General features: G+C 37.7%; 1 protein-coding gene across 1 annotated transcript; it reads left to right on the forward strand.

Moving 5' to 3' along the window:
- Nucleotides 1-4,481: 4,481 nt before the first annotated feature.
- plek (pleckstrin) lies at nucleotides 4,482-8,876 on the forward strand. The gene is made up of 9 exons (XM_010783213.1): nucleotides 4,482-4,588; nucleotides 6,178-6,333; nucleotides 6,619-6,800; nucleotides 7,394-7,485; nucleotides 7,562-7,746; nucleotides 7,833-7,937; nucleotides 8,188-8,271; nucleotides 8,374-8,443; nucleotides 8,535-8,876. Exons 1-9 carry the CDS (start codon nucleotides 4,547-4,549, stop codon nucleotides 8,672-8,674), a joined length of 1,056 nt encoding a protein of 351 aa, XP_010781515.1. The 5' UTR covers nucleotides 4,482-4,546; the 3' UTR covers nucleotides 8,675-8,876.
- Nucleotides 8,877-21,673: the final 12,797 nt, after the last annotated feature.

Below are 21,673 nucleotides of genomic sequence, written 5' to 3' on the forward strand. Positions count from 1 at the left end.
ATATCATTCATGTTTAAAAATGTATGATAAGTGGCATTAGTACAGTCAGTGTATTTTACTTTTTTACTGATGTAACTTATGACTTCAAATTACACTCAAAAAACTAAAGCATTGACTTTAATTAAATGTATTATGTGAACATTTTTCACATAACTGTATTAGTTTTTGTGAAAGCAATAATATTAAATTAGTATTCGGTTCAACTTAGCATTATTGCTTTCAACTAACCTAACAAATACAGTTATGTGAAATCTGTTGACATGATACATTTAAAGACAGTTCAGTTTTTTCAGTGTAGGGATGTATCGAAAAATGTACAGTATGTTAAAATCAAAAATCCAAGGAGTTCTTACATTTCCTAGCAAGAGTAACATTTATGTTCTCAAAGTTATCATGAATTCTGAGTTTCAAATAAAGGATTGGATCGTTTGGAATAGACAAGTGTTAAACCCTGAGAGACGGCCATTGCCATCTGTCAGCACTAGCCTTCAGCCTTAAAAGTTGTGTTTCATTGCTGTGTGATTCATTAAAGAGTTTCAGATTGCTTTTACCTGAACTTCCCTTCCCTTTGTGTGTGTGCAAATATACTCTTACTGTCAGCTGAATGCGTCAGATGTTTTCATGTCATTTTGTACATAGGCCCTTTCAAAATGTAATTTATCATCATAATTTGACTTGTCCAGCCTCATTTTGGACAATTGGTTTATTATTTTTATTAATATGATAAATACGTTTGATACAAAATATCAAGTGCTCTGAATGTCATCACTCTTAAAAGGCCGGTTTTTAAAATGCAATTCAATCCCCTTGTTTTTCCAATAGGTCAGCTTTCCTTTTTAACAATTGACAGATTAATGATGGCCACTGCTCTTGACTTTTAATATAAAATAGACATTTAAGGGCCCTCTTGAGAGCCTGCTTCAGCTCCTCAACAGTGCTTACTTAAGTCCGGGCTAAAGGCTGCGTGGCTGCCGTGTGTTCCTGTCCATACAGCACGAGATGATAAACAACATTGCCGAAGGTCATGTTAGGAAGTGTGGGAGCACAATGGGATAGGATGGAGGCAGAGAGATTGAGTGTGCAATGGAAAAGCCATCACCTGTCTCCACCCCCCCTCCCCCCCACCTCCGACCTCCTCTCCCATTTTCAGCTCAGTGCACTCTTTAGCAGAATTATTGATGGTGCTTGTGAGGCACAGAGGCCCGGGATGAAGATGTCAATGCCAGCACTGCAAAACAAGAGCTATGGCAAAGGGTGGGACAGCAGGAGGAACAACACATGCAGTATTTATTGCCGTGTTCAATATGGGAAGGAGAGGAAGAAAAATGGAAGTGATCTCAAAGTGGAGCAACATAGAACTCCTTCTATACTGCTGTCACTGTACTGTATTATGTAGACGTGGTGGGAGAAATGTACCGATAACATATTGAAAGTATAGAATTGCAAGAAAAAAGAAAGTCCTGCATTCATGTTTTACTTGTATTTACTTGTATTGACAGCGGGAATGTACAAAGTTAAACTCCTTTCAAAGTTACATTGCTGTACAGTATGATAGGATTATTGTTTATGAATTGTAGTTCGAATTGTAATTTAGCTTGTCAAGGTGGAGCTAAGTTTTAGCAACTGATCTGTCGTATTTTTATAAATGATAATGTATTCGATGTATCTAAGATCCGAATTTGCTGAATAGTAACCTGTCAAATAAATACACAGGAGTAGAAATGTCATTTACCGCTGAGTAGTAATGGACTAAAATTAAAAAGCAACATAAAATAAAAAATACCCAAATAAAGTACATACATTTCAATAACAGTAACAGGTTCAAATTGAAGCATGTGTTCCCCTTGGGAGCAGCTGGAAATAGCAGTAAACCCAACACTGGCATATCTCAAACTGCTGGAAGGTGTTTGACCTTGCGTTGTGAACATAGTTTCTGAGATTGTTGGAGAAGGGGTGGGTTTTTTCTTTGTAGGAACATTTCTTGTTTCTTCAGTTTCATCATGCTTACAGTACCGTACTCGTTTCCTCTTCAAGCCCTTTGCTAACCATTTCTTCTCTTTATTCCCAGGATGTGTGGTACGTCATCATATCTCTGCTTTATGCTGCACATGCAGATGAAAAGGCAGCGCAGGGACGAAGGGGAAAGACGGAAAGACATTATTTGAAATTGTGACTGCCATTCTCTGAGCTTTTGTTATTGCACCTTTATGTGTCTTGTGCAAAGCAGACCAGGGTTGAGTGTCTTTGTTCTTCTGATGATGTCCTTGCTGAATGATTACAAAATGAGATGTGTCCTCTTTGCCTCCATCTTTGTTTTCTCAGTGAAATTAACATTCCAGGCTGCAAGCCCCTTTTCAATTACCACCGCGAGGGATGACTCTTATGTTGACACTTAATGAAACTCGCTGCCCCAAGATTCATTAATATAAAGTCATAAACACCAACCCCCCTTGATGTTTATTCACAGCGTGTGAAAGATGATTCAAGACAGATACACAAACAGTATGGTCAGTTTTCTTTTAAAAATGCTCCAGTCACAGAGGACGCTCGTGAGATCGGCCTTTAGAATGAGATCATCCTCAGAAGGTGACTTTTCACAGTGTCTTGTCGTAAAATGACTGGATGATTAAATTGAGGCAGCTAGTTTAAACCTTCTTCCCATTAAGAGGATTATTGAACACAGAAGATGGCTTATGGTCATACTCAGCTCAGTTGTTGTGCTCTGGATGTCTACACGATGTATAGGCGACCAGAGCAAAGTAGTTACACCAAAATACGTGCAATCTCATGAGATATTAAAAAAAAATTCATTTCTGAACAACCATTCCAATCTGTATCCTTTTGTTATTTCTTTCTCACCCTCTTTATAGTAATGTGTGACCTCTCAATGCAGTGCATCTCACCTTATATCAGCTTTTTTGGTTTTTAATGTGTTTATGACACCCTCTAGAGGACCATTGACAACATCACATGACTAAACTTTTAGTCTCGTTATTAGTACAAGCCTTCCATGACCACCATTGGCTTGTTAAGGCAAGGCTTCTAATTAAAAACAAAACAAAATATTAATATTTCCACTATTTATACAAAGCTTTGCATTGTATTGTTGTGTCAAATGAAATGTAGGAAAAAAGCAAAGGAAAGAGTATCAATACAAATCTGTAGGTTATTGTTTAGTCACTTTCCAAAATAAGTCCTGCACCTTTCATATACTGTATGTGCATTCTTTTCTGATACGTGCAAGTTTATCCTATTTGCAATTAATAAACATATTTGTTTTCACTTTTCTTCTCAATAAAATTGTGAGGCAGATACAACACACAGTATTTCATTCTGTTGTGCACTTGTCCTTTGAATAGTTTACTTTAATAATAAAGTTTGTATTGAATCTTAAAGTCTTTCCGCTGCTGCAAATAGCCGGGTGAACACATACATGACAGCCAGCAGCTCAGATACAGAGACTTCCTCTGTTGTCATGAAATGACTAGTTTGAGAAACAACACGCTGTGGCAGATTCTGATAAGGAGTGGGTGACTCTGTTGCAAATAAAGACAAGATAGTTGTTTTTTTCCGCCCGTTGTTACTCAGCGTGGCTTTGACCTCAGCCACATTGGGTTATCAGGAAAAGAGGAAGCTTTATTTCTCCAGAAATGGGTTCAGTAAGGTCTGACTCAGGTCAGCCGTTCTGACGTATCCAACCACAGCTAAATCATGCACTCAAAATTATTCATACTCCAGCTAAAAATAGAGTTAGGATCTATACTGTACATTAGGTCAGCTGTACTTAGGGTTGCGAATGCCTAACTGCAATTTTAATGACAGAAGTAAAGTTTATTTTTGGTGTCTTTTAAAGCACCAAGTGTTTTTCATCTTACATAAAGAATACATAGATATACTACAGTTCAAACATATGAAAGAGAACCACAGTAAATAAAGAAAAACTGAAAATCACATGGGAAAAGAAAGTCTAATAAAGCAGCTTGAGACAATAAAGACAAAGATAGAGTTGTATAACATGACATAACAAGGAAATGCCTTACATTTGCTGTAATAAAGGTAACAAAATAACTCAATCATAATGACAGCAGAACAAAATGTTTTGGTAACACTTTATGGTAAGGGTACATGCATCATCATGAATTCATGATGATGCATGTACCCTTACCATAACGTTTTACCACCCACATTATTTTGCGGCCTCCTATAAAAATATATATATATTTATTGTAAATGCATTGAGATTTCCAACACTTCGAATTTTCCAAAAAACAGTCAACCAAATACCTTCTATTTTTACAATTAGGTTTAGAGATATCAGCTGAAATGTAACTAACAATATCACATAGAAGAGGAAGCAGGTTGACCACGCAGCAGTTACACACCCCAGGGCATGACTTCCTGCTTGTGTGTTTCTGTGTGTGTTTGTGGTTTTGACAGAGAGAGAGAGAGAGAGAGAGAGAGAGAGAGAGAGAGAGAGTAGGTTGATTAGTGGGAAATACCAAAGAAGTGACAGAAGTTGAAGCTGACAGCAGCAGACAGCAGGGTCATGGAGCCACGGCAGATTAGAGAAGGATACTTGGTGAAAAAGGTAAAAAAATACATACTCTTCACAAAATTAACTGAATTGAACTTGGGTAAATTTATGATCGCATGGGTGAACGTAAAAGTTTAGTAAACACTGTAACTATTGGTATTATAGTGAAACAAGAGTGCAAATTAGCATCTACATGAAACAATATTAAATTCAAAGTAATACAATAGCAAAACAAAGTGCTTTAAAGGAGATCAAATTGAAGAATGTTGAAGATTTATAAGAAGTCATAAGAGGACATGACTACTACATGGTGAGGAACACTGTCGCAATTGCATCTGTTAGCCAGCCTGTTTCAAAATGAATTAATAAACCTCTCAAAGTAGAAGTGAGCTTAGCAAACAGCGCTGATAAATATAAGTAGAGGAACATATGTGTAATTTATCTGAATACAAAACTACACACTTCTGTTTTACATTGCAAGAAAAAAATGAAGTTCCTGCTTTTGTTTAGAGGCAAGCGGTTGTGTTTTATTTATCCGACATAAACAGCAGATTGACACAGGGGGAGAATACTTAAGATATAGAGGTTTACAAGATTACTATGAAACACAACAACATTAATTCCAACTACTTTACTTAAGAACAACGACCACACTTTAAAAACAATGTGTCTTCATTAAGCCATTTCCCACACTCAAACTTTTTTTTTTTAAAAGAAAGTGCAGTGAGAATGTGTACATTTCACACATCCAGTACTTAAACCCAAACTCACAAGTTTTCTCGTTCGAGATAAGTGTTAGTTTCACAACACCCCTAACATGCCATGAAAACTCTTTTCAAACTGGTTATATGTGCATGACAGGAACGAGCCTTATTGGTTATCTTCTCTGATGATCATTGAGATATCATGACGGAAGTGGTTTTTCTGTGAATAATAATGACACTAGGAGCAGGTGCCTATTTCCTATGTTGAACAGGTTTCTGTTGTTTTATTTAAACGTGGTATAGTTGAGTTTAAAGAGCACAGCCACAGTTTCACACACAGCGTTCTTGTAATGCTTGAAAGCAACCAACATGTTCACAGCAGATATATTTTCGGAAGACTTTGTTCCTAGAATAAGTAATGTTAGCATTTCTCAGAATCACACTTTGGTCAAAAAAGTTAAAACGGGAAAACAACTTGCTTCTTTTTCCAGAGGAAGTGAAGAAAGAGGAGAATACTGCAAGCCGCAAAGGGCATGATTATGAAATGTAACATATTAACAAATTATTAAAAAGAAGGGGTTGGCAAAGCCTGTAATTACTTTCCCTTTTTGTATTACCAGAACTCCATGATGTTGATACTTTTTGTGTTGCATAGTGCTGAATAAAATCAAACCTGTTGGCTTGCTCAATGCATGAAACAGAAGACAAAGCAGAAGGAACATTTATAGAGGCACATTTCAGCAAAAAAAACTTTTTGGGGAATTTTTCATGAACAAAATATAAATTCTCCTGAGGATTTGAAACTACCAGACATGTGTACGTTTATTGATAACAAGAATAGGTTAAAAATAAATATGACTCAAAGATTTGTTAAATGTACAAAAGGCCTCACACTTTTGCTCAAGGCTGCCTGTTGTCAACCGCCTTCTTGATCCACAGGGTACACTGCTCAACTCCTGGAAGGCGGTGTGGGTAGTGCTGTCAGAAGATGGGGTGGAATTCTACAAAAAGAAAACAGACTCATCTCCAAAAGGGATGATCCCGCTAAAGGGAGCCACGCTCATCAGTCCTTGCCAGGATTTTGGCAAGAGGATGGTAAGAAAATGTCTTGTATAGCTGTTGAAAAATCAGCTAGCATTGAAGGATTAGAGCTGTGAAAATGACGGTCATTGTGGAGTAGGATTAGAAACAGACTTCAGGACTACAATCATTTTTTAAGATTTATGACACTCAATCTGAAGATTTAATTAATTTGAGACAACCCATAACGTTTTATTCATTTTAGCAGCTGTGTTTGTTGTTAATTATCCTCATATATAAGGCAAATCTCAACAGAAAACTGAAAATGTGACAGTGTCTGAATAACAATGTTCTATGTAGCTGGTTTTTAAGATTACCACAGGCAAGAAGCAGGATCACTTCTTCCAAGCTTCACATGTGGAGGAGAGAGAGTTTTGGGTGAAGGACATGAAGAGAGCCATTACCTGCCTAGAGGGGGGGAAAAAGTTTGCCAGGAAGTCCACAAGACGCTCCATTCGCCTGCCTGACAAAGTCAACCTGACGTATGTTCTGTAACATCTTCATTTGTGCTTAAAAAACATAATTTGAAGAGAAATACATTCATTTACATTATTCAAATAATTGATCCTGAACTATGTATGGCCCCCATCTTAGATACTGTTGTTACACCAGCTGTCAAACTTCCCCTTTTGCACTGAGTCAAATGTATTGCAGTGATAACAGAAAATCAGTGATCAGTCAAAGTTATATGTCATTTTTGAAGCAATGACTTGGCTGGCTGAACTTATACAGTTGACTCTTAAAAACTGTCTTGAGCTGTACACATCTTCAACAGGCACTTGAAGGCCACATACTGTATATTCTGAAAGAAGACTAAAGCTTACAGTTCACAGGCAAAAAGTATTCAAGGGAATAAGTCATACAAACTATAACTTAGTTTACAATATCATTCTAGCATGATCTTGTTTATGGATTAGTTTATGCTATGAGAAAATACATGACCAAGAAGTGAAGGGAAGAAGTTAGATGTCAGTTTACCTTTCAAATTCCATGCTTTATTTTGTTAATACTGTAGATAGTCAGTGATACTTCCTTGGTAAGACATATTGACAGTGTGGTCATTGTGTTTACTCAGGGAACTGTACACACTGATGAAAGACCAGGATGATGGAGTAAAAGAGTTAAAACTGGAGCAGGAGAATCGAGTCTTCAACCACTGCTTCACAGGTACAGTTGTCTAAGTTAATATTTTTTCTTTCAAATGTTCCCGCTATTTTCTGCAACTTGTCTGTTTTTCTTGCAGGTGCGACAGTGGTAGAGTGGCTGATTTCAAAGGAGAAATCTAGGAATAAAGCTGAGGCCCTGATGTTGGCGACAGGGCTGCTGAACGAGGGTTTTCTCCAGCCTGCTGGTGACTTGTCAAAAGAGGGAGCAGAGAGTGGAGAACAGTCTGTTTTCTTAGATCAGACAACTGCTCTTTATTACTTTGTAAGTGACTTTTGCATATTAAATATGGTTTGTAATGAGGAAACGTGATTGATGTGTGCTGTGTTTAAATGGCTGTGATCTGACAGGCAGACAGTGGGTTCTTCTGTGAAGGCTACTCCAGTGATGAAGATGTGCTTCTGAAGCAAGAGTTCAGAGGAAACATTGTAAAACAGGGCTGTTTACTCAAACAGGTGAATCAGAAAGTGCTTTTATTCCACTGCATTCGCTTATAAAGGATCATTTTAGACTATGTTGTGTAGTTACCTTTCTGTTTTTCTGTAAAGCGACCTTGGGTCCCCTGAAAGGCGCTATATACATTTAAGTTATCATTATTATTATTATCACACTTTTAAATTACCTGAACATATTGTCTTAACACAAAGCCACTTTTTTCACTGTTTGGTCAAATTAATGGGTAAAGCTTGTGTTATTTTATCACAGGGACATAAGAGGAAAAACTGGAAGGTGCGAAAGTTCATACTGAGAGACGACCCTGCCTTTGTGCATTATTATGACCCTACAAAGGTAACTTGTACAAGCTGAATGAATAAGGAATTAGAGTTTGTTTTACTCACTTTCATTTTCTTGTTCTTATTTTCTAACTTGTATGTCTCTTCCCTGTGTCAGGGGGATGACCCTCTGGGCTCCATTCATCTCCGTGGGTCTGTCATTACCGCCGTGGAACATGTGCCTGATGGTGAGTTGGGCCACTGTCACAGAGAACACATTGCTTCCTTGCTGTAACCAGGGGGAATAATTGCTGTTTACCTCCGTTTCCTGGGTTTCAGCAAAGAAATATGACATTGATGGCAACCTCTTTGAGATCATCACCTCCGATGAGACACATTACTTCCTCCAAGCTGCTACCGTGGAAGAAAGAAAGGAATGGATCAAAGCAATACAGGCAGTTTCAAAAAGTGGAAAATAACAGGAGAAGCAAGGAAGCCACATTTTGGGTTGCATTTAACAGTGCTGCCAGCAAAGTTGAACTGTGATTATGAACGATTGTCTTTATGTAGTTCTGTGCCATTGTAAAGTAGATGTAAAGACTCACTCCTCTTTAAACTTTTAAACTAAAGTTATGATGTTTTTAGGTATGTAGTGTGTAATAAATTAAAGAGAAACTGTTAGCCATGTCTGCTTTCTTATTTCCTCCTTGATCCCTTGTCTTTCAAAGCACACTCAGTTCCGGTGTATACGAACTAAAACAAAAAAAAGTGACAGCTTCACACTTGACATTCACTTTGTGGCCTGCTGCATCCGGAAGTAAAGTTTATCAGTGGCAAACATGACTGGCTTTAGCCACAGTATGACAACATTACAAAAATAACTCAAGTTCCAATAAAAAAGTGAATGTAATAAAAGGAGTGCAAACAGTTTGTGACAACTTGGGGCTTATCTTTCAGCCAGAGGGCCCTTTTGGCCATCAAATGTATTAGTAGTGGTACGTTTAACAAACTATCTTCAAATGGGAAATACTGTAGGGTCTGAGAGGTTTGAAAACCACCAGCTGGTAACACATAGGGCGACTGTGGCTGTGAGGGAGTGTGGTCGTCTTTCAACCAGAAGGTTGTGGGTTCGATCCCAGCCCATGCAGTCAACATGTCGATGTATCCTTGGGCAAGATACTTAACCCTGAGTTGCTCCCGATGGCATGGCCAACGGTGTGTGAATGTTAGGTCCTAGAGTAAGGTACACTGCTCTGTATGAATGGGTGTGAATGGGTGAATGACATGTAGTATGTAAAGCGCTTTGAGGGGTCTTAAAGACTGGATAAAGCGCTATATAAGTACAGTCCATTTANTTAACAAACTATCTTCAAATGGGAAATACTGTAGGGTCTGAGAGGTTTGAAAACCACCAGCTGGTAACAGATAGGAAACAAATGCCAAAAGCTAACATTATCTCTTAAATACGATAATGTGTTATCGTATTTGACAGATTTATAGAACCCTTGTTGAACTCTGGCCTTGTCGTAGTTGTGAGCAATTTCTTTGTGGAATTATTGAAATGTATTATTTCATGATAAGTCCCCAGGCAGAGATACATCATCATAGGGACGTGTTATCACCTTTTACCAAGAAGCTGTTTTTCTCAAGCAAGGCATCTTGAATCACTTTAGCAAAATTGTCCTTTTTCTGATGTGGTGCCCACAGGCACACACCACCCTCTCGCCTGCTCAGACAGCAGTTTGATTTTCTCTCTGTCCACTCTTCAGAGCAGCTCGGGAATCACATCGAGGAAAGACACAGTGGTATTCTTGTTATGAAAATGTTAATCTCAATTTGTGATACTGAAACTTCTAATGCTTGACTGATTTAAACTAATGTCATTGATTACATCATAATGGCATTGAGATGATACATGTATGTGTGTTTTTAAGCATAAGTTAAGCATTATTATGTTTTTAGCTGTGGACTTTCCTAGTGTTTCAGTTGTTATGGCCATTTGTGGCGCAATGAAGATCAGACAATCGAATGATCAAATCATTGTTGTAGAAATGACTGGCAATGAAACAAAATACATCATGACTGCCTGCATGTGTGTGTTTTACAATTTGACCACAGGAGGGCACTATATATCAACCTAACCTTTGAGTGTTGCTTTGAATGGTTACTATACATGCAAAACGTGGTGTGGTGTAGAAAAGATTTCCACTCACTGAGGTTAATCATACTAAAGCCTCAGAGATTGCTACATGTCCTACTTAGTGAAACACATGGACAAACACATGCTTCTAATCAATGTATTGGAAAAATGGAAACGGATACTGTTTTCTGTCATTTCTGTAAAGTTGTAACTGTGAAGCATAAACGCCCTCAGCGTAGAGTTAAACAAACAGTTTACCCTTAATGGAAATGACAGTGTTTTAATTAAAATGTCCAACATGATATGGGCATTTCATATACAAATATGAAGATACAATACAACTGAGAATGTCTTATAGCGAAGTGAAGATGTAAACAATAAAGTGTACGTGAGGGGAGGTTGATGTTTTTACAAATTGCATTTTGAAAGCTTCTGTCACTGCTTAGAAACAAAACAGAGTCCACACTTCTGTGGACAGCGTTGAAAATGCTTTCCTTTTCTGTATTTGTCACTTCAAATATTATGTTGCTGCCGGCACTGCCCCAAAGATCAGAGGGGATCACATTTGAAAAGCAAAGTTGCAAAGTGAAGAACAAATCTGATCTTTGAAATTAGAAAGTTGCCTTCTTGCCAAGTTGTTTGTTACCTGCTATGGTCATTTGTGAATATTGGTAATGTAGCTGATGAAAATAGACATTTGATTTTCTGTTTCTACTTTCAGTCACAACTCTAAACTGGTCATTTATCCTTTTTTATGCTAAACACACAACAACAATGTATACCTGTCAATATCACTGTATTAAATTAATCTAGTTAACAACATAAGAAGAAGAAATAAATATATGTAAAAGACAACACTTATATAAAAACGTCAAATAAGAGCTCACAGAATTGAAGGCAGCAGAGTGGTCTCTTACTTTGGGGACAAAAAACTGAATTTGAAGTCAATTTTTATTATTTTAGTCCGTCAATTATGCCATAATTCTTATGACAATATAGTTGTGTTGCACAATTCAGATGTTTTCCAAATGCCATTCAGCGAAATTGGAAGCAGCACACCACTTTTCTATTATTTGAGGTGAAATTGAAAAAGTCTCATGTGGATGGAACCCTGTTTGGCAAGTGGAAAACGTTTTCAAGTTCAGTAACAACAAGCGGCTCCTGACTAACTTTCTGACCAGCATGGAACAAAGTTTACCTCATATCGACTGGTGACTACCCAAGAAGAGTCTTTTTTCCAAAGCTCTCAAAAAACGTTAGTTTGTAGAAGCGATTGTTCCCTGCTCTGAAATAGCTTTTTAGCCTCTGCCCAGGTGAAGTTAATGCTCCTCAGACTGCAAGGTACCTCGTCCATCAACTGTTCAACAGACGCGTCATGTTTGCAAGATCTGTCACTCATTTTAAAGGATACATTCAATAATATTTTATTAAAATGGTTTCATTAACAAAATCACATCTTTGATCAATACACACATTTTGGACTGTAGATGACACATTTCTGCTTTTCATGGAAAGAGATATCCAGGGAACTTCATAATTTTTTGAGTGACAAAAACTGTATGTGGATAAAAAAAGAAATCTAATATATTTAATACATTTCAATTTCACATGATAAGGTTTTAAATAAACTATGTAAGGATTGGAATATGTATAATGAGACACTATCATGTCTTTGATGAAAGACAATCCACAAAAAGGAGTACAAAAAGGCTTTTATTAGCTACAGAGATCCAAAGCCTTGGCTGAAATAGAGTCCCAGTGAACAGGGGTCACTGAATGCCGTTGATAAGAATAGGTGTAATTCAAATGCTATAGTCTTCCCAATCAATAGATCTCAACCTAATTAAACTTACTTTACATGCAGACTCTATGGTAGTGATGATGCTGTGGGTTCAGAATGATAAACTTCCTATTTTCATTTAAAAGACAAAAGGGGTAGACAGACATGGCAGGGCGGTTGCAGCAGACACCTTGAGCAAAATGTGTGAAGTTGTGAAAGAAAAGAAGGCTCCTTCCTGTGTACCAGAGAAGTTGTAAAGGAAATGAGCTCAGAGAAATGACAGTCCAATTTGTCCTTCTAAAGGTCTGAGTGTGGCTTGCTTGGAACCAACATCTAAATACATCATTAAAGTTATCCAAGGTGAGAAACTTGCTGATGCTTTGCTTGTCTCAACCATAAACTGTAAAGGTCTCCACACTTAAATATATATTATGCACACATGGGCCTTTTTTGAATGAAATGTATAGTAGTATATACTAACTATAATTGATATTGATACCCCACCCAAATCAATACATTCTGCCAGTTTTTAAAGTATTAGAAATGCCAGGCTTGCATGATAAGAGGAATATTATTTAGAAAATATGTCCTGTCACGTATCAATAGTGGTCTGACACCGAAATAACAGAATAACTGCAGATCCGAATGGATAACTGGAAAAATTGAGTCCCTCCGCCAGATAACACGAATGACTGAATTCCCTTAAAGCTGGATCTATGAATGTACAGTAAGGATAATGACAGCTTGGTCAAAGAACACTGCAAGTATGATATTTTCCATACTGTACTCCCTTGTTTCCTGATGCAGTATATTAACAGATTCATGCAATACATATAGATACATTCTGTGCCACCTTGTAAATTCTAATCATTAGGTGTTTTCTCTATGGACTTTGCCTTTGAATAAGCAAAGTTAGAGTCATGTCCATTGGGCTTCTGGGACCATTTCACTCATTGTAATTTATGATTGCGATGGATAGAGCCTCAGCAACTGGCACAGTGGAAATTGCAGCTAAATTGATATATTCACAAGTACATCAGGAGACTTCCTTCAAATTCTCTGACAGCCTTGTAGGGGGATAATAACCTTTTTCGTGCAACTTTATTACAAAATCATAAAACTACTCATGGTTTCAAAAAAGCCTTTTCCCATCCTTGAAAATGTCCTGATATTCATTATTTCAAGACCTGAATCCTAATAACAAAATAGCTTCTATGTGAGTGTCTTCGAACATGATTAATATGACACCAAAAAAGAATTAAAGCAATAAAAGCATAAAAAAATGTATGCAACAAATGTGAAAATCAACATGAATACTTGAGTTCATCAGGCAAAAGGGCCAGGTTAAGCTACACAGGGTAATTGTCTTCTGCAGTTCATGGCAGGTTCATGCAAATACAATTAAAATATACTGTACAAGAGTTAGGGCTGCTCGGTTATGGCAAAAATCATAATCTCGATTATTTGGGTCAATAATTGATATCACGATTATTAAAAACGATTATCCATTTACTTTGAAAACATCAATTTATTGGAGAAATTTTTTTGAACAGTATGTTTTTAACAGTTGATTACCCTGAACATTAAGCATAACTCAACTGAAAATCCAATTAAAAAAGAAATTAATAATAATAATAAAAAAATAATCGTTATATTTCGATTACGTTGTTTTCGTAATCGTAGCAAGCCGTAATTGCAATTAAAATACGATTAATTGAGCAGCCCTAACAAGATTACATAAGCACTGATCCATGACAATTAAAGGACAGACAATTAGGAAAACAATGACACAACCATTACTCTGGATGTCTGCATGTGTGAGTGTACAGTCACCACGACATAAAGTTGGAGAACATGTTGAGAGGTGAGTTATTCCTTAGTCCTGAGGGTAAAGTGTTAAATCTTTTGTAAGGCGCGAAAGCATTTGTAGGGCTGAGGAATGGCTTATATTTATATTTCTGCCATATAGCGGGGAATAGATCTGTGCATGATGCTCTCAAATGTTAAAAACCACAATTATTTATTAAAGCTGATGGACAGAAGTATGGATTTGGGTGATGTTTTCTGTTAAAATCAAAGAGAAGCCAAGCTGCTGCATTCAAAACTAACTTCTAGAAAATGTACAGTAGTCTAGCCAAGAGAAAAGTGAATTACTTTTCCAGGTCACATTTCGGATCAGAGTTAGATGGTTTTTATATAAATGAGAAAGCAAGATTGGTAAACTGTTTGGATCTGTGGTTTAAATCTTAATTCTAAATCCAATAATGCTGTCAGATCTCTAGCAGTGGGTTCACATTAGCAAACAGGGACTGCAACTACTTGCTTAGGGTGATGGAAGGGTCAGATTTGTGGTAACACTTCTTCACCTTCCTGAGAGAGGATAGTTCTTGTTTTAACAGGTTGGTTGACAAGACAATTTTTCTTGATAGTGCAGTCTCCCTCTGCAGTAATCCACTTGGAGATGTCATGTTTCATCCATCCTAGCAAACAAGAAGCTTGACAAAAGGTCAGAAGATATTTCAAATGATCATAAAATGTGTCATTTTGAAGTGTACTCAGGGAGGTATGTCAGACCGTGTGTGTGTACTTTCCCCACAGGTTGGAATGAAATCATCCCATTTCCCTTCCAGTTTTCCTGAGATTGTCGATCTTTGATTTTGAATAAACAAGATAATAATTTAATCTGCAAAAGGAACCCAGTCATCCCTGGGAAATCATGTCTGTCATTTCCTTTCATCAAAGTAAGAACACAACATAACACATATATTATATGTGAAATGTATTCTCGAAGAAAAAAGGCAATATATTTGGTCTGTTGTTTGTTATCTCCCCCTGCCTAGTCTCCTGTTTTGTCACAGTGCCTTCATGTTGGACAATGAGCCTCTTAACGCACCAGGCAGTAGCTGGAGGACCTGATTGACAAAGATCTCATGCCCGATGGTACTTGAGCTGTGGAGTTTGCTATTGATAAAAGATCTTGGCAGGGAGTTGATGGGTAATGGGAACATGTACACATGGCCAGCTTTGTTGACTTTTTCTACTCCTCTCCAAAGTTCCAGGGTTGGTTTGATCTGGACGTCGACAGCCTGTCATCACAACACCATGATGAGAGGGTTGTGCGACACTGTTGGATGGATGGTTCATGTCATCTCTCGCAAATTATGTTAGTTTAGTTACCGGTAAGTGTTTTTTTGTCTTTGTCTAGTGATTTTCCCCTTTAATTTTGAATAGTAATCTTTCCTCTCGTTTCAGATACTCTGACCTCCCTTCCTTGTGTGTCTCCCACTCCTGTGATTGTCGACCCCGCCCCTGATTGTTTCCACCTGTTCCCNAAGAATAAGTTGTAGGCGTTTCTGACAAACTTGCAAAGGCTATATAGAGAATAAGAATTAATAGCTTATCTCTCTATATGGCACATTTCAGAACCTTTGTCAGAGCTGCAGCTTTGGGTTGCTGGCTTTTCTTCAGGGTCAACAGTTTGTTGACTTGACACAGCCATAAATGCCCTCTTGCTACTTTCCACCAACAGGTTCAGATATAATGCATTCACACTGACAACTAGATGATGCAATGGAACTTGCAGCGTGCTTGTGGTGGCTTCCACTGAGGTGTGAATTACAAAGGGCGTTTGCTACCTTCTATCATTCTATAAACCTAGGAAGCTGGGCTTTGCCTGCCTGATTTTACTTTTGTTGTTTCAAATGGAAGTGGAATCACTAGTCACACTATGTGATGATCCTTTTTTAATTTAACCTTACTGGCAAGTTATTGCTTTTTATCTGTAGTTGCGTTAGTAAGTGAGTGCCCATCATTCCTGGTCCAACCCCCATCTTCAGTCAAGCCAGGGAATTGAACCGTGATCTACATGGTGTGGGCAGCCTTGTTCTAATTGAATTGTTTTGATGGATCATACGTAGATTATAAATTGATAGACATGTTTTTACATAAATAGGCATGTGTAAACTAAAACAATGATGAAAGCCTGCTGAAGTCTCTGTAGGGCTCTCACTTCACTTCACATCCTGTTGAAGCGCATGTTCTGAGTTAACGCCTTGTGCTTGGTAAGGGTGGGAGAGATGGCCACCACACGCATGGACTCTCAGTGTTAAGTGTTGCATGTGGCTTTGCTCTTGTTTCTGAAGCAGAAGGTCTCTCAAGGGATGTCAGATCTGAAGGTGGAGTGCTCGATTCTATGAGTAGTTGACTTCTGACTTTATTTTGTATTTAGACACAAACATTTGCTTGTAAAGAAATTTACATTGTGTGTTGATCACAAAATGTCCCCATGTTGTTTTTGTCAGCCATGGCTTCGGTCTCTCCCTCTTAAAAGCACTTTGCAAAAAATGAAACAACATGTATGCCAGTGTAAAATATTAAACACAGTTTTTCTGCAGTGGAATTGTCACAGTGTAACGATAACATGGTTATTTTGCAATGAGAAAGGGCTGGCTTAGTCCCTTATGTGTACTGGTTTTTACTTTTGCTTTTCCTGCTATAATGGATGAAATGTCCTTTTTACACAGTATGTTGGGGTTAAAACCTGTCTATTGGAACATTAGAGATCACAAATGTCAGACTTGGTCTAGGACTATAGTCAGTTCTCTCGCAATTATTTAGTTTCGTTAAGCGTTTTTTTGTCTTAGGTCTAGTTGATTTACCCTTTATTTGATAGTAATCTTCCTCTGTTTCAGATACTCTGACCTCCCTTCCTTGTGTGTCTCCCACTCCTGTGATTGTCGACCCCGCCCCTGATTGTTTCCACCTGTTCCCCATTACCTGGTGTATTTATTGTCCTCGTCTCCCTCTGTCCTGTGCCAGTTCGTTTCGTTTCTTGTGACAGTCTACCAGCGTATCATGCCAGAAAGAATCCCAAGCAGAGCTTTGAGCCACGTCTTGTCTAAGTATTCTTATTTTCATGCTCCTAGTGTTTTTTCCTCATTGAAGTGATTTTGTTTTGTTAGTGTTTTTCCTCATCAAGAACGACTTTGTTTTGATACTGTTTTTCCTCGTTAAGAGTGATTTAGTTTTTGTTTCCCACTGTCGTGAAGTTTTGGTTTGAATAAAACCTTTTTTGTAAAAACCTGTGTGAGTCGTGCAATTGAGTTCAAACCCGTTTATTCAGTCGTAACAGTACACCAATCTCATGTCTGGAGGATATGCTCCCTACAGTATGGGATGCTGCGTCAGAGATAACAATGACACAAATGTTTCATACTTCATTATGTCCTGTAAAATGATCATGTTCAATTTGTCACAGCATTGAATCACATTTATGAATAATTAAATGCAAAACATATACTGCTTCTTTTAGAGCCAAGCCACTAAGCCCTATGGTTGATTATAAAATGGTTCAAATTGCAATGGCCTTTGTATATACATGGATTGCCTTTGTCAAAGGCAATCCATGTATTTTCCTTTGAAGATATGCTGCTAAGCAGGTCTTACTGTGGCTGTGCCATTATGGCATGTCTTTGTGGGACAGAGAGCAAAAGTGGAGATTGGAAAAGAAAACAGACATTATGTAATTGGTTTGGTTTTAAAGCATATAGGTGTTATAATTAAAAAGAAGAGAAGAGTTTACGTGCATTCAGGTTAAAAAAGAGAATCCATTGAATTGATGTTAAAGCCAATTCATTTTAAGAACATCTTAAGATTGTTCTAAAATGAAGAAATCCTCTAATTTCACACACTGCTGTTTAGAGACTCCTGAAACACTGTATAACAAAGGACAGTAGACATGTAAGCTGTTAAAGGAGCAGTATTGATCAAATTGTTCTCTAGTGAGTCATTATTCATGACCAGCCATCGATTTGCTGTCACAGGATGTCTCTGGCCTGCAAAGCTGTGGGCCATGTGAGGGCAGGGATGTGCACAAACATCACATTAAACTGCTATCGAAGAGAGGTTGTGGTCTTAACAGCCCTGAAAGACATCCAAAAGTCATTAGTACGCTGGACATGCTAGCTCCTGGCTAGACCTACACATCTGCTCTTAATACGAGAACTTCTGTTCCTCTGTGAAATAAAGTGTGGTGAGTTGAGCAAAATCTACCTTTTCTGAGCTTTTTCCATTAACAGTTTATAAGGAAATAGGGTGATATACACATTAGATGCATTTGTATACTGTATGTCTAATGGTGTTTTGTTTTTGTAATATTCATATTTCCTTTAAGCTTTTAAACACATATAGGTGGGATTTGAATATGAAATGTTGTTTATTGGTTTTCGTATGGACGGTTAGATTAGAAGATCAAAAGCATTTCTGTCCTTTACTGTCAGTAAAGCACGAGCATAAAGACGTCTAAAAAGTCGTCGACTAGATAGTATACTTAACAGCTACTGTATACTGATATACTGTATTACACCATCACTGTTGGAAAACTTGGTGTTTGGAACATGAACAGAGAGATGAAGGGAAGATATGTGGGTTATGCTGAATGTGTGGTTTGAGGAGTCTGTCTAATATTTAGAAATACGTTTTGACAGGTTTTTTGCAGTGAGTCTGGGTCACCTCACCATTGGTGTAAATCCAAGCTGTCTACAGATGTTGTCATCTATGAACGAGCCAGCTCTACGCTCTACTAAGAGCCACTTTTAAAAGCTTCCTGGCTATTTGATGATCGAAGATAGATTTTCCAGATTTATATCTTTAAAATATTGATAGAATATCTCAGAAATTGGTAAAAAAAAAAAAAGAGCTCTGTATTACTGTGAGTGTACAACTTTAACAGATGATATGGCTTCCTTGGTTAATGATACATGTTTTTATAAATGTTTGCCATTCGTATAAAAAGGATATTGGTATTCCCGTTTGAGAAAAAGAAGGATCTCTGTATTATTAAGAATTGAACAACATAAAGTCCTATTCAGTATGAGGCAGGCAAATGCAGCAAAGGAGGAGAAGAAACAAAGAAAGAAGCAACTTGTTTGTGTCGAATGTGGTTTACTGCACAGTCTTCCAGTTGGATCTGCTTCTGGTGACACTCAAACTGGTCCACCATTTAAGGAGAACCTTTTTTTATGACAAACAGCTGTATATCTATGTAAGGAATAGGTTACAAAAGGGTCTAGTGAAGTACCGGCCAAGAACATTCAAGAAGTGGAAGAGGGAACGTTAGACAGGACTCTTTGTTAATGTCAGATTGTGTTCCCTGGATAGAGTCATCGGCTCCACATGGCAGTTCAGACTGAGAATCAACTGGGCAGGTCAAGAGGCAGAAACATCATCACTGCACACACATATGGACATCATCACACACATTCACGCACACACGCATGCACGAACACGTACGTAAAAGCATTCCTAGTGACAACAACGAATATGAATATGGCATAAATTATAATGGGAGAGAGTTTGAGTCCTTAAAAAGCTATTTAGGTTCATAACAGTGTCTGGAAAAAAGAACATGATTAACTGACTGAATGAAGGGTGATGACTCAAACTGTTTCATCCCCCTCGTTAGTGAATCATTTGTTTGAAAATGTTACTGAGTGAGCATACAAACATGTTGTGGTTTCAATGTTAACCCAAAACAAAAAGAGACATTACTATGTGCTAGGAAAACAGTACACTGGCCATCTAAACATCCAAACTAATAATGGTTGTAAACAGTCTTAGTCAAACTTCACCATAGTACAAAAAAAACTTTATTTTAGCTTGAATTGAACTGTTAGATCTTTGTGATTTGAAAGAGTGGCCCATTCATTATTATGATTTATATCAAAGGGACCTGCTGTAGTCCAGTCTTCTTATTTTCCTTCATCAGGATATTTTTGAAAAGTGAAATTCTAGAAAGATTGAAGAGTAAAGATATTTTTTTACAATTTACAAACAATAGTTGTTATAATTATAATAAAATAGTATGTCAAAATGTTCAAGGGTGTTGCAAATGTCTGAAGTTTAAGAAAATATCCGGCATCTGAGCAAGTGGGAATTTCAATCCTGAGGAGTAATGGTAGGGTGCAAAAACCCAACCATGAGAAATAGCCCATCAGAACCCCACAATGAGGAGCTGAGCTGCCTGTTCGAAGCTAAATATGTGTTTGAAAATGTTGTTTATTCGTGTAACTTAATGGCAGGTTGTCCAAGAACATAACGTACGAGGACGAGGAGAGGAAAAACACACACCTGCGCTAACTGACACTTCAGCCAGGGGCCACAGCACAGAGACTAATGTGGACAATAAGCAACGACCCTGATAGACGAAACAACAGCCTGTAAGAAAATAATCATGAGGGGTGACAATTTCTACAAGCTGCTCTCTTACTAAAACTCAAGAGCGGATGGACTGAATCTTTTTTTTTTTTTTTTAAACAAGAGAAGTTAATGGCCATATCAGGAGAAACATGGCAATGCTCAGTGTTAAATAATAATAGTGACTCACGCTGTGGATTGAGGTCGATGAGTAAAAAGGTTAACATATGCACTTTTAAGCAAATGTGTTCCAGACATGACATCTTGTTGCTACCGATGATTAGGAGCTTGTTAAGCACTGTATGTAAAACTGAATGTAAATGACCCTCCTGCAGTGAGTTTACATAAAGTTGTCATAAGCAGTTAGAGGGTCATGCCTTGCGTAATGGATTTATTATGATACACTCTGATTCCCCCACCACAATATCAGGAGGTTCAGTTTGCTCCTGTTGATGATTGTTATATAATCAATATGTTATTCTTTTGTCTCTTAAAACAATTAACCACCCCACTACGTGTGGTAATGCCAACTGCCAACGTTGTTCACAGTTTGTATAAGGGAGTACAACATCACAAACCCATTATTGCTGACGTGATATAAGGTGCATGAAGAGGCTGTTTCTTAAGTCACTATGTGCATACCTGACATTTTATAAATGATGGTCACAATATACCTTATGCTTTGAAGTAGATTATATATCTCTGACGCTCTGTCTTTGTGTCCTACAAGTAAAGCGTGGTACCTTTCTTGCTCTTTCTTTCTCTTGTTTCTTTCTCCACCTTGAACCGTCGGTCCAGAAATATCTGTGTTTACTATCAATCCTCCGGGGAATTCTCTCTCTGATTGTTTAGAAGTTATTTTTTGGCATCTTAATCCATATCTCCATCAAGATACACTTAAGCAATAGCTCACGACAGGCCATGGTATATGCTCATTATATCACAGCTAAGGGGCGTGGTTCGGCCAGACGCGAAGCGGCATAATGACCGCGTCGCAGCACATTATCCCTTACATGTTTCCATCTTGAGCTCTGTAAGTTTGTTTCGTAACGGAAGAAATGTAAATATATTTATAAAACTGACAAGTCAAATCAAGTTATCTGATTGGTCGATAGGGTTTTTGCGGACCACTTTGATTACAGATTTGAAAACATCGTTGCTTGCTTTAAAAGAAGCACAATTCATTATGTCAACATTTGGAAAGTATCTAGATATCCCTGCCCTAATGCCAAAGGAACTGCACACTGAATGTGTTTTGCCGTTTGATGTCTATGTCTGGACCATTACATTACATTAAATTACATTGCATTTAGCTGACGCTTTTATCCAAAGCGACTTACAATAAGTGCATTCGACCAGGAAGAT

Source organism: Notothenia coriiceps, unplaced genomic scaffold (genome assembly GCF_000735185.1).
Source record: "Notothenia coriiceps isolate Sejong01 unplaced genomic scaffold, NC01 NC01_scaffold00024830, whole genome shotgun sequence".
Classification (NCBI taxonomy): Eukaryota; Metazoa; Chordata; class Actinopteri; order Perciformes; family Nototheniidae; genus Notothenia; species Notothenia coriiceps.

What these genes read in the sequence shown, in the direction of transcription:
- plek (XM_010783213.1), top strand. Translation starts at nt 4,547, where the DNA reads ATGGAGCCACGGCAGATTAGAGAAGGATACTTGGTGAAAAAG. An exon ending in AAGGATACTTGGTGAAAAAG is followed by an intron (nt 4,589 to 6,177) that starts GTAAAAAAATAC and finishes CTTGATCCACAG; the next exon opens with GGTACACTGCTCAACTCCTG. An exon ending in AGGGCTGTTTACTCAAACAG is followed by an intron (nt 7,938 to 8,187) that starts GTGAATCAGAAA and finishes ATTTTATCACAG; the next exon opens with GGACATAAGAGGAAAAACTG.